Raw genomic sequence first — 11,002 nt, forward strand, 5'->3', positions numbered from 1 at the left:
AGGGGCTATGAACCCTAACAGCTAAGGATTTGAGCCATAACCATGGGGCAAGCGCCCTATACCTATCACCATATCTTGCCACATTTTTACTGATTCATAGGCCATTGCCAACAGCCTAGCCATCTAGTCAGGGGAATAGCAACAGTGACTGGACTATTAAAAGGTCCCATGTGTGAGGACAAGGACTATGGCAACAGCTTACTGTTGGAAGGGACTCTATATGCCACTCATGTGGATGCTCTGACCACCATAGCTGCCCTTGAGAGGACTTATGTCATGTTTTTGGATACCCCATGGGATTTCACTCTGACCAAGGAAAATCCTCACTGCCCAAGCAACATGACAGTAGGCACACTATCATGCAATACAATGGGTTTTTCATACACTCTGCCATCCACAGGAGCAATTGAATGATGGAACAGCCAACTCACAAAGCAACTGAATAAAGGACATCAGGACAGCCTGCTAGTGGGGTGGTACCTCGATCTGACTAGGGCAGCATGGATACTAAGCACTGTACTCCAAGGGAAACACAGCACTGCACACATCTTGAAAAACACTGAGCTTGGTGTGGATGGAGGTGGACCAGGTAACTGCCTGATTTGGCTGCATCTGTGAAATTCCAATCTCAGTGTTCCCAATCATCCTTTTTTCTTTTTCCATACACCCCAGACAGGGCCCCTTGACTCTAATCTAGAGGTGATACTTCCTCCAGGTGCCTCTCTTCTGTGAAATCCACAGGGATAAACGACAGGAACAAGGAGTACCAAGGTGTTAGGATTAGCGGCACCAGGAACACCTGATCCTTCCACACAGGTGGGTAACCTTATCAGACATGTCCAGTTTGTACAAGACAAATCTCTCTTCCTGGACTGAAGGACTGAAGCCAAAAGGCCTGGGTCATGCAACAAGGGGAATGGGTAGTCTCAAGACTGCAGCAGTCAGACTGGGACACTGCACTCAGGCCAGCCTCTATGGGATAGCTGAGGATGCAGGAAGTCTAAGGGGTGGGGCACTAACCTGTCAGTCTGCTTATTCCACAGGACGTGAAAGCAGAGGCCTGGAAGCATAATGCCTTTGTTGGGCTCTCCCAAGCTGTGGCCACCAAAGTAAAGTGCTGGATCTGCTAACCCAGACCCCATTCTGTCACAGACTACAGCAATCTTCTCGTCCTGCCACCAGTAAACTCTGCCAGTATTATAGTGGTGCAGTGAGTATCAACAGAGCCTCAGCCGTGGCTTACTGAGTGAGGATCTAGCCCCTGCCACATAGGAGGGAGGTAGACTTAATTGGCCGAAGGTGGCAAAACATCATGACAACTAACAACCTCGGTGGGCTGGTAGTTTTGACCCATTATGTTCCTTTACTTGGATAAGAAGCATCCCAGTGTTGACAATGGAAACAAGAATTGGACTACTGTTAGCTTTCCATGTAGGGACTTCATGAACAATATTGAATGGGGGGAACCAAGTTCATATGACTAATTTGAGACTTTGCTGGCAAAGGCTAATGCCTTCATACCAATGAATGGGTTACTGAACAATAAAATGGGAGAAGGGGTGCTATGTGCACCTGAGGGCTACATTTTTCTCTGTGAGCAGTCCAGGGTGACCCAAATATGGTGTGGTCAGTGTTGTACTTGAAAAGCTTATGAACAGTGGGATACTGCACGCTGGGCATGCTGGGGTGTCCCTAGATATTACCCTTGGAAATGAGTCACACCAGTGGGCCAACAGCCTGAAGTCATACACCAGGCTTACTAGACGCTTGTCAGGAAGTGTAAGTGACCCTGGTTCATGTTCTTTTTGAGATTTTTGGTACCACACATAGGAGTCAGTGCTCGGGAAAAACAGATAAGAAATCTGTTCCGGAGCATGGCAGATACTGCTTCCTCTGTTGCCACTTCCTTGGCAGCCCAGCAGACATCTCTCAACTCCCTTGAGAATTTTTTTTTTTTTTGAGACAGGGTTTTATGCTGTTGCCCAGACTGCACCGGCATGATCACAGCTTGCTGTAAACTCAAATTCCTGGGCTCAAGTGATCCGCCCACCTCAGACTCCTAAGTAGCTCTGACTACAGATGCACACCACCACACTTGGCTATTTTTCTTAATATTTAGGAGAGATGGGGGTCTCACTATTTTGCCCAGGCTGGCCTCAAGCAATCCCCCTATTTCAGCTTCCCAAAGCACTGGGATTACAAGCATAAGCCACCACACCTGGCCGAGAGGATTCTATTAAACAAAGGAATCACTCTATACTTCCATTTACCAAACTGGGACAAGCGTGTTCAATCGCCAATAGCTGCTGCTGTACCTAGAGAACACCTCATGTATTCTAGAAAAGTAGAGGGAGATCTGGGAGGGGGCCCACTTGCTGTAGATATCGGGGTCCCTTTAAGGACCCTTTTTTGACCTCTTTAGCAACTTGTTACCTGGATCACTGGATCCGGGACTAGGCTGCTCCTCCAGGCAGACTTGATCAGCTATTTGTGGAGTAGTCCTCTGGGGCCTAGTAAAATGCATTCTGGCTATGGCTTCACTGACATTGCGTCTGTCACAGGGTTACCTTAATCTGATAAGACAAATCTCTGCCTCCAGATACTAAGAGGTTGTGGGCATATGAAATAGACTAGCTTTGCTAGGGTGATAATCTGAATTAAGGGCACAGACTGCATGACAGTTCTCCAGGTGGCCTTGGACCAACTTACTTCTTTCTCCTTTCTCATTTATGGTTCTCTAGGATAACTGTGGAATGTGCTGGGAATATAGCATCCTGTGATAAAGAGAGACTGACCAGAACAGCCTTCTGTCTCTTCTAGACATGGAATGTCCTGCATGTTTTTGTTTGTTTTGAGACAGTTTCACTCTTGTTGCCCAGGCTAGGGTGCAATGGTGCAATCTCGGCTCACTGAAACCTCTGCCTTCCAGGTTCAAGCGATTCTCCTGTCTCAGCCTCCTGAGTAACTGGGATTACAGACAGGTGCCATCACGCCCGGCTAATTCTGTATTTTTAGTAGAGACGGAGTGGGGCAGGGGCTGTTTCTTTATGTTGGTCAGGCTGGTCTTGAACTCCTGACATCAGGTGAGCTGACCACCTTGGCCTCCCAAAGTGCTGGGATTCAGGCGAGAGCCACTGCGCCTGGCTGAATGTCCTTCATGTTTTAGCTCAGTGTGTCATGTCTCCCCATCTCCTCTCTCACTCCCCTAATTAGGCTGTCCTTGCATTGCTATTAAGAAATACCTGAGACTGGGTAATTTATATAGAAAAGAGGTTAAATTGGCTCATGGTTCTGTAGGCTGTACTGGAAACATAGTATCAGCATCTGTTTGGCTTCTGGGGAGGCCTCAGGGAGCTTTTTCTTTTGGCAGAAGGAGAAGGGAGAGCAGGCACATCATATGGTGAGAACTGAAGCAGGAGACAGTGTGTGTTGGGGGGTGCCACACATTTCTAAAGAACCAAATCGCCCTAGAACTCACTCACTATACAAGGACACCAAGCGATGAGAAATACACCTACATGACTCAAATACCTCCCAGCAGGTCCCACCTCCAACAATGGGGACCACAATTCAACAGGAAATTTGGCAGGGACATATATTCAAATTCTATCAATCCACTCCTGCACCCCCAAATCTCATGTCCTTCTCACACTGCAAAACATAATCATGTCTTCCCAATCATTTCCCAAAGTTTTAGCTGGTTCCAGCATTAAACTCAAAAATCCAAAGTGTCATAGGAGACAAGGCCCTGAAAAACAACTAAGAAATCTGGAGGAGCAAAATGCATGGAGAACTCACCTCGGGCAGTACTTTTCCTTGTACAGGAAGAAACGGAGGACGCCCGGTGCATCGCCCAACACAGGTTAAGACAGAGCGGAGACTCGAAACCTGACCTCAGTTTCCGGTCCCAGCACATAGAGTTTTCAATTTCCTTCGTCAGAAGCGACATACAGCTCCTGTTCTCCTTCGTGTCCGAAGAGGGGACCCAGGCTGGACAGGCGGAAGAATGGGCGGGACGAGGGGCGGAAGCACCCCTCCTACCTGGACCCGGAAAAACATGGCAACCCCGAGCCGGCCTATCCGGAAACCGGCTCGAAGAAGACGGGGAGACGGGGATTAGCTGTCGCTTCCGGAAGTTGTGAGTTTTGTTTCAGAGCGGGAGATCTTCCGAGACGCACTGGGGACCGGATGGTGAGTTTTCCTGGTGCTCTAACGGGCCGGCTCGGGAGGGGGAGGGTCCCGGCAGCTTTAATAGTGTCCTTGGGACAACGATTGCGGTTTCTTCAGCCGGTGTTTATCAAGCGCCAACGAGGCCAGCCTCCGGGAATGGAGCACGGGAATGGAGCACGAGAATGGTAGAGTCAGTCTGTCCCCTCAAGAAATATCGTTCAGTGAGGAGACAGACAGTGGATAGGCGCACGATTCTTTAACGTTGTGATTGAGACCAAAAGGGAGCTAGTCCTCAGACTAAAAAGAGCCCTAGTCCCGGGGTTCTGGGCGCTGCAGTAAATGGACTCCAAATGGAGTTGAAGGGAGGGAGGAGTGCGTCACGCGGAGCTGAAAGGAGAGAGGGAACTACCTGTCCGATAGGGCAGAATCGGGGAGAAAGCTTTGTGACTTGAGCTTAGAGAAGGCCATTGCGGCGGTAGCAGAAGAGGGAGACAGGGACCAGATATTACGGTATGGATCACCGTGACACAAAGTAGGCGCTTTGTCATAAGAGCAGCACAACGACTAGATCTGATGTACATTTTGAAAGGATCACTATAACTTCGGGGGAAGACTGGATTATGAGAGGGCAGGAATTGTGAGAAACCACTTAGGAGGCTACCGCTGTAGATGAGCGGTGGTGACCTAGCCTACATATGGGAGAGAAGTGGACGAATCAAAAGTATATTCAGGAGGTGAAAATTCAGGACTTTATGGATTTGATAAATCCTATAAATTTATCAATTTATAGGATTTGAGTGACAGGTTGGGTACCCAACGATGATTCCAAGTTTCTGGCCTGAGTGAGTCAATTACAGTAAAGAAGAACAAACTATTTTGAGATTTTCTAAGGGTTCTTCCCCCCTCAGTGTTAAAACCACATTTTTTTCCCTTTCTGATTATGTGTTCTCATGTTTTGTGTGCTCACTGTAGAAAATTCAGAATATGCATAACAAAATACTTTCTTTTGTATAAAGGACAATAAAAATCACCTCGGAATCTCACTACCCAAGATGGTCATATTTTAGAGTTTTTAAGAAATGTGCATATTTTTATATAAATGGGATGCTACTAATTATATCTTTCTGTATCCAGTTTTTTCCCCTTAGCATGACTAATGATTCAACTGTGTGCCGGGATATTGTTCACAAATTTTTTTTTTCCTGTTTGAAACAAAAAAAGTCAAATGTAATTCTAAGTGAGAGATAACATTAACTTTTGGGTGTGTTTTCTTTTTAATATTTGTTTAAAATCTTTCTAAAAAGCCCACGATTTGGCCACAGTTTGTGTTGTTTTTCATTCAGATGTTTTTACTTAATGTTATTTATTGTCATTTTTACACACCATCAAGACCACATGTTTTAATGGTTGTTAAAGCATGACACACTGCAGTCAGTTTGTGGGGGCTAGGGGAGGGACAGCAGGGGGTGGGGAGGGACAGCAGGGGGTGGGGAGGGTGGGGAGGGATAACAAGCGGAGAAATACCAGATATAGGTGATGGGGAGATGAAGGCAGCAAACCACCTTGCCATGTATGTACCTATGCAACAATTCTGCATGATCTACACATGTACCCCAGAACCTAAAGTACAATTAAAAAAAAAAAAAAGGGAAAAAAAATTCCTAACATTCTGCTCCTACTTGTCTGCTGGAGAAACAGCTCTTCAAGCATGCATCTGAGCCTGCCTTATCTGAATAAACAGCAACCAGCTGGGCCCCTTGGCTTTTCCCCAGGAATGGCAGTGGAACTAGAAACAGCTCAGCAGGGTTAGGAATACAACATCTCATGAGGATGCCAAATGGGCTTCGGCAATGGACTTTTCTAGTTTAACACTTAATCATGTTCCTGTCAAAATTATTGAATATTTGTTAAGAAATGAGTTCTAATGTTAACTTTTAAACAAAAGAAATCTCTTGGTCTTTTCATTTTGTGTGCAGTAGAATCCTGCTTATCTGTGAAATGCAGTTAACACATCAGCTGGACCTATTTCCTGAATTCAGGGTGACCCTTCTGTTATTTAAAGATGTCAAAAATGCAGGAGACTTGAGAAGAAAAGCCATGGAAGGGACCATCAATGGATCACTGATAAATCCTACAGTGGTAAATATAAATTTTAAGAATGAATGAGCTGGCTAGGTATGGTGGATCTCACCTGTAATCCCAGCACTTTGGGAGGCTGAGGCGGGTGGATCTTCTGAGGTCAGGAGTTCAAGACCAGCCTGGCCAACATGGTAAACCCTGTCTCCACTAAAAATACAAAAAAATTAGCTGGGTGTGGTGGTGGTTGCCTGTAATCTCAGCTACTTTGGGAGTCTGAGGCAGGAAAATTGCTTGAACCCAGGGGGTGGAGGTTCCAGTGAGTTGAGATCACGCCATTGCACTCCAGCCTGGGCAACAAGAGCAAAACTCTGTCTCAAAGAAAAAAAAAAGAATGAATGAGCTATACAGAGCATTTAAGTATACATTAATTTTTATGATTTTATAGTGTAGTCTAAAATTCTGTCACCTTTAGGGAAAAAATTCTTGTCTAAGTCAGATGCAGCCAACCTTGACTGTAACAGTGAATTGAGGCAGAAGTGCCAGGTCCTGCCCTAGAAAATAGGAAAGGTTGTGGTCTGGCTCTAACATGGGAAGTGCCTAGATCTCCAGCTTCTCATTGGTAAAATGGGGATTCTTCACAAGAGTCTGCAGAGGAGGCATAGTGTAGCGGTTAAAAGCACACACAGAGGCCAAGGTGGGCGGATTGCTTGAGGCCAGGAGTTTGAGACTAGCCTGGCCAACATAGTGAAACCCTGTCTCTCCTAAATATACAAAAATTAGGTGGGCATGGTGGTATGTGCTGGTAATACCAGCTACTCCGGAGGCTGAGGCACAAGAATCGCTTGAACCTGGGAGATGGAGGTTGCAGTGAGCTGAGATTGAGCTACTGCACTCCAGCCTGGGTGACGGAGCAAGACTCTGTCTCAAAAAAAAAAAAAAAACCACACACACACACACACACACACACACACAAAGTGAGATCATGTTACCAGGACTTAATCCCAGACCTACTACTTAGGACTTTGAACAAGACATAGCCAACCTTTATATACTGTGCATTGCATTCCTAGCATTGTTCCAAGTGCTTTACATATACTAACTCGCTTAATCTTCACAACAGCCTTATGGAGTGAACTGTTTCATCTGTCTCTAACAAATAAAAATGCTAAGGAACTTGCCTAAATTCCCTAGGTGATTGGTGACAGAGATGGTATTCAAACCCAGACATTCTTTGCCTCAATTTACTCATCAATTACATATTACTACTACTACTACTACTACTATTACTATTACTACTGATATCAATTTCATAGGGTAGTTTTGAGGATTACAGAAAATAATACGAGTAAAATGTTTGGAATATGATCTTGGCCATAATATTAGCCCTCAATTAATGTTATTTAAAAATTTTTACTATTTGCATAAGTTTCTTGCAGCTTTAAAATTCTGACTACCCAGGCCCTTGGGATAATAGTTTTGAAAATATAGACCATGAGAATTGTGATGAAGTAAAACAGCTTGACACTGGAGTTACCGTGAATTGCCAAGTGTTTTCACACACTGCAGATTCTCCATGTGTAATTCATTCTTTTTGCTCTGTTTGGTAGATTGTCGATCCATTTCAGATACTTGTGGCAGCAAACAAAGCAGTTCACCTCTACAAACTGGGAAAAATGAAGACAAGAACTCTATCTACTGAAATTATTTACAACCTTTCCCCAAATAACAATGTAATGTGGACTTTCCTATTTCTGTTGACCTTGTCATAATAACATACGTGTTCCCCAGTGTTGGGTTGGAGGCTAAATTCCTGCAAGCCAGTGGTTAGTAATAAACCAGAATAATAGTGAAGACAGCTCTGGACAAAGAGTTGAGGTTTAACCCTGCCTCTTACTAAGACAGTTTACATATGAGTAAACAAAAGTTTAGTTAAATTAAGTGAGGTTAATTTTATCTGTTGTTCTTACTATATAGGGTCAGGAAGACCCCTCAAGTATTTTTGCTTAAGAAGCTGACAGAGCCGGGCGCGGTGGCTCAAGCCTGTAATCCCAGCACTTTGGGAGGCTGAGGCGGGTGGATCACGAGGTCAAGAGATCGAGACCATCCTGGTCAACACGGTGAAACCCCATCTCTACTAATATAAAAAAAATTAGCTGGGCATGGTGGCGCATGCCTGTAATCCCAGCTACTCAGGAGGCTGAGGCAGGAGAATTGCCTGAACCCAGGAGGCGGAGGTTGCGGTGAGCCGAGATCACGCCATTGCACTCCAGCCTGGGTAACAAGAGCGAAACTCCATCTCAAAAAAAAAAAAAAAAAAAGAAGCTGACAGAAATCTAAATGATAAAACATTAGGCATGGATATTTTGTGTGCTGGCACGTATATCTTTCCCTCTTCCCATAAACTTGAGTGTGGGATCCACGTCCTTTTCATATACCTGGAACTGGCTGGTACCTACAGCTGTCCTTAACACATCCTCACTCCCACACCCAGTACATAGGAAGAGTCTGTGGTTTGAAATACTTGTAATCATGCTTTTTCAATGCAAGTTATAGAGCTAAAGACATCCCGCATGTAGCACATGAAAAAAATGACTGAAATTTTGCTGATGAGGTTTGAGTATTACTGCGGCTATTAATAAGAGCCAGGTACTAATGTCATCTAGAGAAAAGTTAGGAAACCTGTGGCATAGGTTAAAATACAGATGATTGAAAAGTTGATAAAATGCAGTTATCTCAGTGTGGTAATAGAGTTGCTCAGTACCTGGAATAAGATTTACTAATTACTGTTTCCTTGAGATCACTGGATATAATTCAGGAAACTCTTGAATTCAGTAAACATCTGTTGAACCTTTCCCTGTTCCATTACAGTTCTAGGGGCAGAAGAAACAAATTTGTTCCTGAGGAGAGGCAGATAAACAAGACAGAAGTTAAAATGCCCTAAGATAAATGATATAATGGGAAATGAATTCAAATCTAGGGGTACAGCAATGAAGCCATTCATTTCAGAGGGAGGAGGGTGTGGTGGGGAGTGGCATCAGAACTGTGGAGCTTGAGGCACGTGTTCAGCAGCGAAGCCATGGGGAGAAGGGACATGCAAGCAGAGGACAAAGCTTGGCCACAGGCAGAAAGGCATGAAATGTGACTGGACCCCCAGGAAGGCCAGACTGGCCAGAAGGCAGAAGGCTGGAGGGCCACTGGGTGCCAGAGGGAAGTGGTGGTTTCATGCAGTGCCAAGAAGGCTGGGCTTGATTCCATAGGAACAAGGTGTACCTTTAAGTAGGGAGTGCTTTCAAGGAAGTACCAATGGATGTTGGAAAGGAATCATTGCAAGTGAAAACCTAGGCAGTGAGAACTGTTAGGACATGAAAAGTAAGAGCCTGACCAAGGAAGAAGGCAGATGGGGAAATGTTTCAGACATAGGAAACAATGGTTAATTGCTTTGTTTTTTGTTTTTTCATTTTCTTCTCTTAGATTTCAGAGGCTTTGAAAAAATTTGGTATCTCAGCAAATGACACTTCAATTCTAATTGTTTACATTGAAGAGGAAGAAAAACAAATAAATCAAGAATACCTTATATCTCAGGTAGAAGGTCATCAGGTTTCTCTGGAAAATCTTCCTGAAATAACAAATATTACAGAAGTCAAAAAGGTTTGCCAGTCCATGTTTTTATAAGGAGTGTGATAGAGGAGCAGTAATGCTGACGCTGTTTGCCTACTGATCACCAGGGCTCCTTTTTTTTTATTTTAACTTTTGAGAAAGTTAATTTTTTAAATTACTTAAAAAATAATTATAGATACAGAGAACTGGGTGGTACAGGCTTATGTAAAATATAATTACAAACTCAGCTGACATAAGCATTCTCCACATTAAGAAAGTGAATATCTTTAAATATCAAACTTATGTAGTATATTTAAAATGTAAAATAAATTTAGTATGAAGTTAATATCTAGATATGTGCTTTTACAATGGATAGAAATTTGGTTTTTATATTCTTGAGAGTTGCCTCCATAGCAGCAATTTAAAGGGAATACAAGTAATAAATTGCCATTGATTTTAAATATTTTAATCACATTCATTGTTATACATAACATGAACCCAATGATTGAATGAGGAATGATTTCACTTACACATGTTTATATAATGGCAATTATTAGTGAATGACTATCAGCAAGTCATAATTTGTCTTTCATTTTTACAGATATATAAACTGTCTTCACAAGAAGAAAATATTGGGACATTATTGGATGGTATCATTTGTAGAATGTCAACAAAAGATGTTTTGTGAAATGTCAAAAATATTAACAGAAATTCTCAGCATTAAAGAAAACACTGATATTCCTTTCCTGATTATAAAAACTAATATATGTTCATTATAGAAAAGTTTAAATCACAGAATGGTATAAAAAAGAAAAATACTTCTAGTGCTACCTTATATTATTTTAAAAGATAACCAGTTACTATTATTTGTTATTATCTTCTACAGTTCTGTTTCTGTTCAAATGTATTTTATAATTTTATATAATTGGAATAAAGATTGTACACTTACGGAATGCCTACAGTGTACTAGGTTCTTGCCTTAGTGATTTTCCTTTGTAGAGATGACGTCTCACTATGTTGCCCAGACTGGTCTCAAACTCCTGGACTCCAGTGATGCTTCTGCTGCACCTCCCAAAGTGCTGGGATTACAGGCATGAGCCACCCAGCTGCTTATTGTTATTGTTTTTAAATAAATTTTTGCCTTGGTGATTTTATA

At 43.1% G+C, this 11,002-nt stretch overlaps 2 protein-coding genes across 9 annotated transcripts in view; one reads left to right on the top strand and one right to left on the bottom strand.

Annotated features, from left to right (window-relative positions):
• Positions 1-4,237, bottom strand: part of LOC105706663 (centrosome-associated protein ALMS1-like) — a 103,547-nt gene extending 99,310 nt beyond the window's left edge. For all 3 annotated transcript variants that reach the window (XM_064372082.1, XM_064372083.1, XM_064372081.1), the window contains exon 1: positions 3,799-4,237. The gene's annotated coding sequence lies outside the window, so the exon portion shown is untranslated. The remainder of the gene's footprint in view (positions 1-3,798) is intronic.
• Positions 4,069-10,799, top strand: LOC135273164 (EKC/KEOPS complex subunit TPRKB). Of its 6 annotated transcripts, none has more exons than XM_064372085.1 (5): positions 4,069-4,191; positions 6,147-6,309; positions 7,857-7,979; positions 9,721-9,897; positions 10,448-10,799. In XM_064372085.1, the coding sequence occupies exons 2-5, from the start codon at positions 6,169-6,171 to the stop codon at positions 10,532-10,534; spliced, it is 528 nt and encodes a 175-aa protein (XP_064228155.1). In that variant the 5' UTR covers positions 4,069-4,191; positions 6,147-6,168; the 3' UTR covers positions 10,535-10,799. The 6 variants fall into 6 exon arrangements, with proteins under 6 accessions (XP_064228155.1, XP_064228156.1, XP_064228154.1 ...); XM_064372086.1 differs by having other exon boundaries at positions 6,150-6,309; XM_064372084.1 differs by lacking the exon at positions 4,069-4,191 and adding an exon at positions 4,257-4,355.
• The last annotated feature ends 203 nt before the right edge of the window (positions 10,800-11,002 follow it).

Source organism: Aotus nancymaae, unplaced genomic scaffold, assembly GCF_030222135.1.
Source record: "Aotus nancymaae isolate 86718 unplaced genomic scaffold, 86718_ANA_hifiasm-v0.15.2.pri h1tg000338l, whole genome shotgun sequence".
Lineage (NCBI taxonomy): Eukaryota > Metazoa > Chordata > Mammalia > Primates > Aotidae > Aotus > Aotus nancymaae.

Bases quoted from the DNA above. Each gene is read 5' to 3' on its own strand.
- LOC135273164 (XM_064372084.1), top strand. From the start codon at position 4,327: ATGGAGCACGGGAATGGAGCACGAGAATG. The intron at 6,310-7,856 runs GTAAATATAAAT...TCTGTTTGGTAG, and splicing joins CACTGATAAATCCTACAGTG to ATTGTCGATCCATTTCAGAT. The intron at 9,898-10,447 runs GTTTGCCAGTCC...TCATTTTTACAG, and splicing joins ATATTACAGAAGTCAAAAAG to ATATATAAACTGTCTTCACA.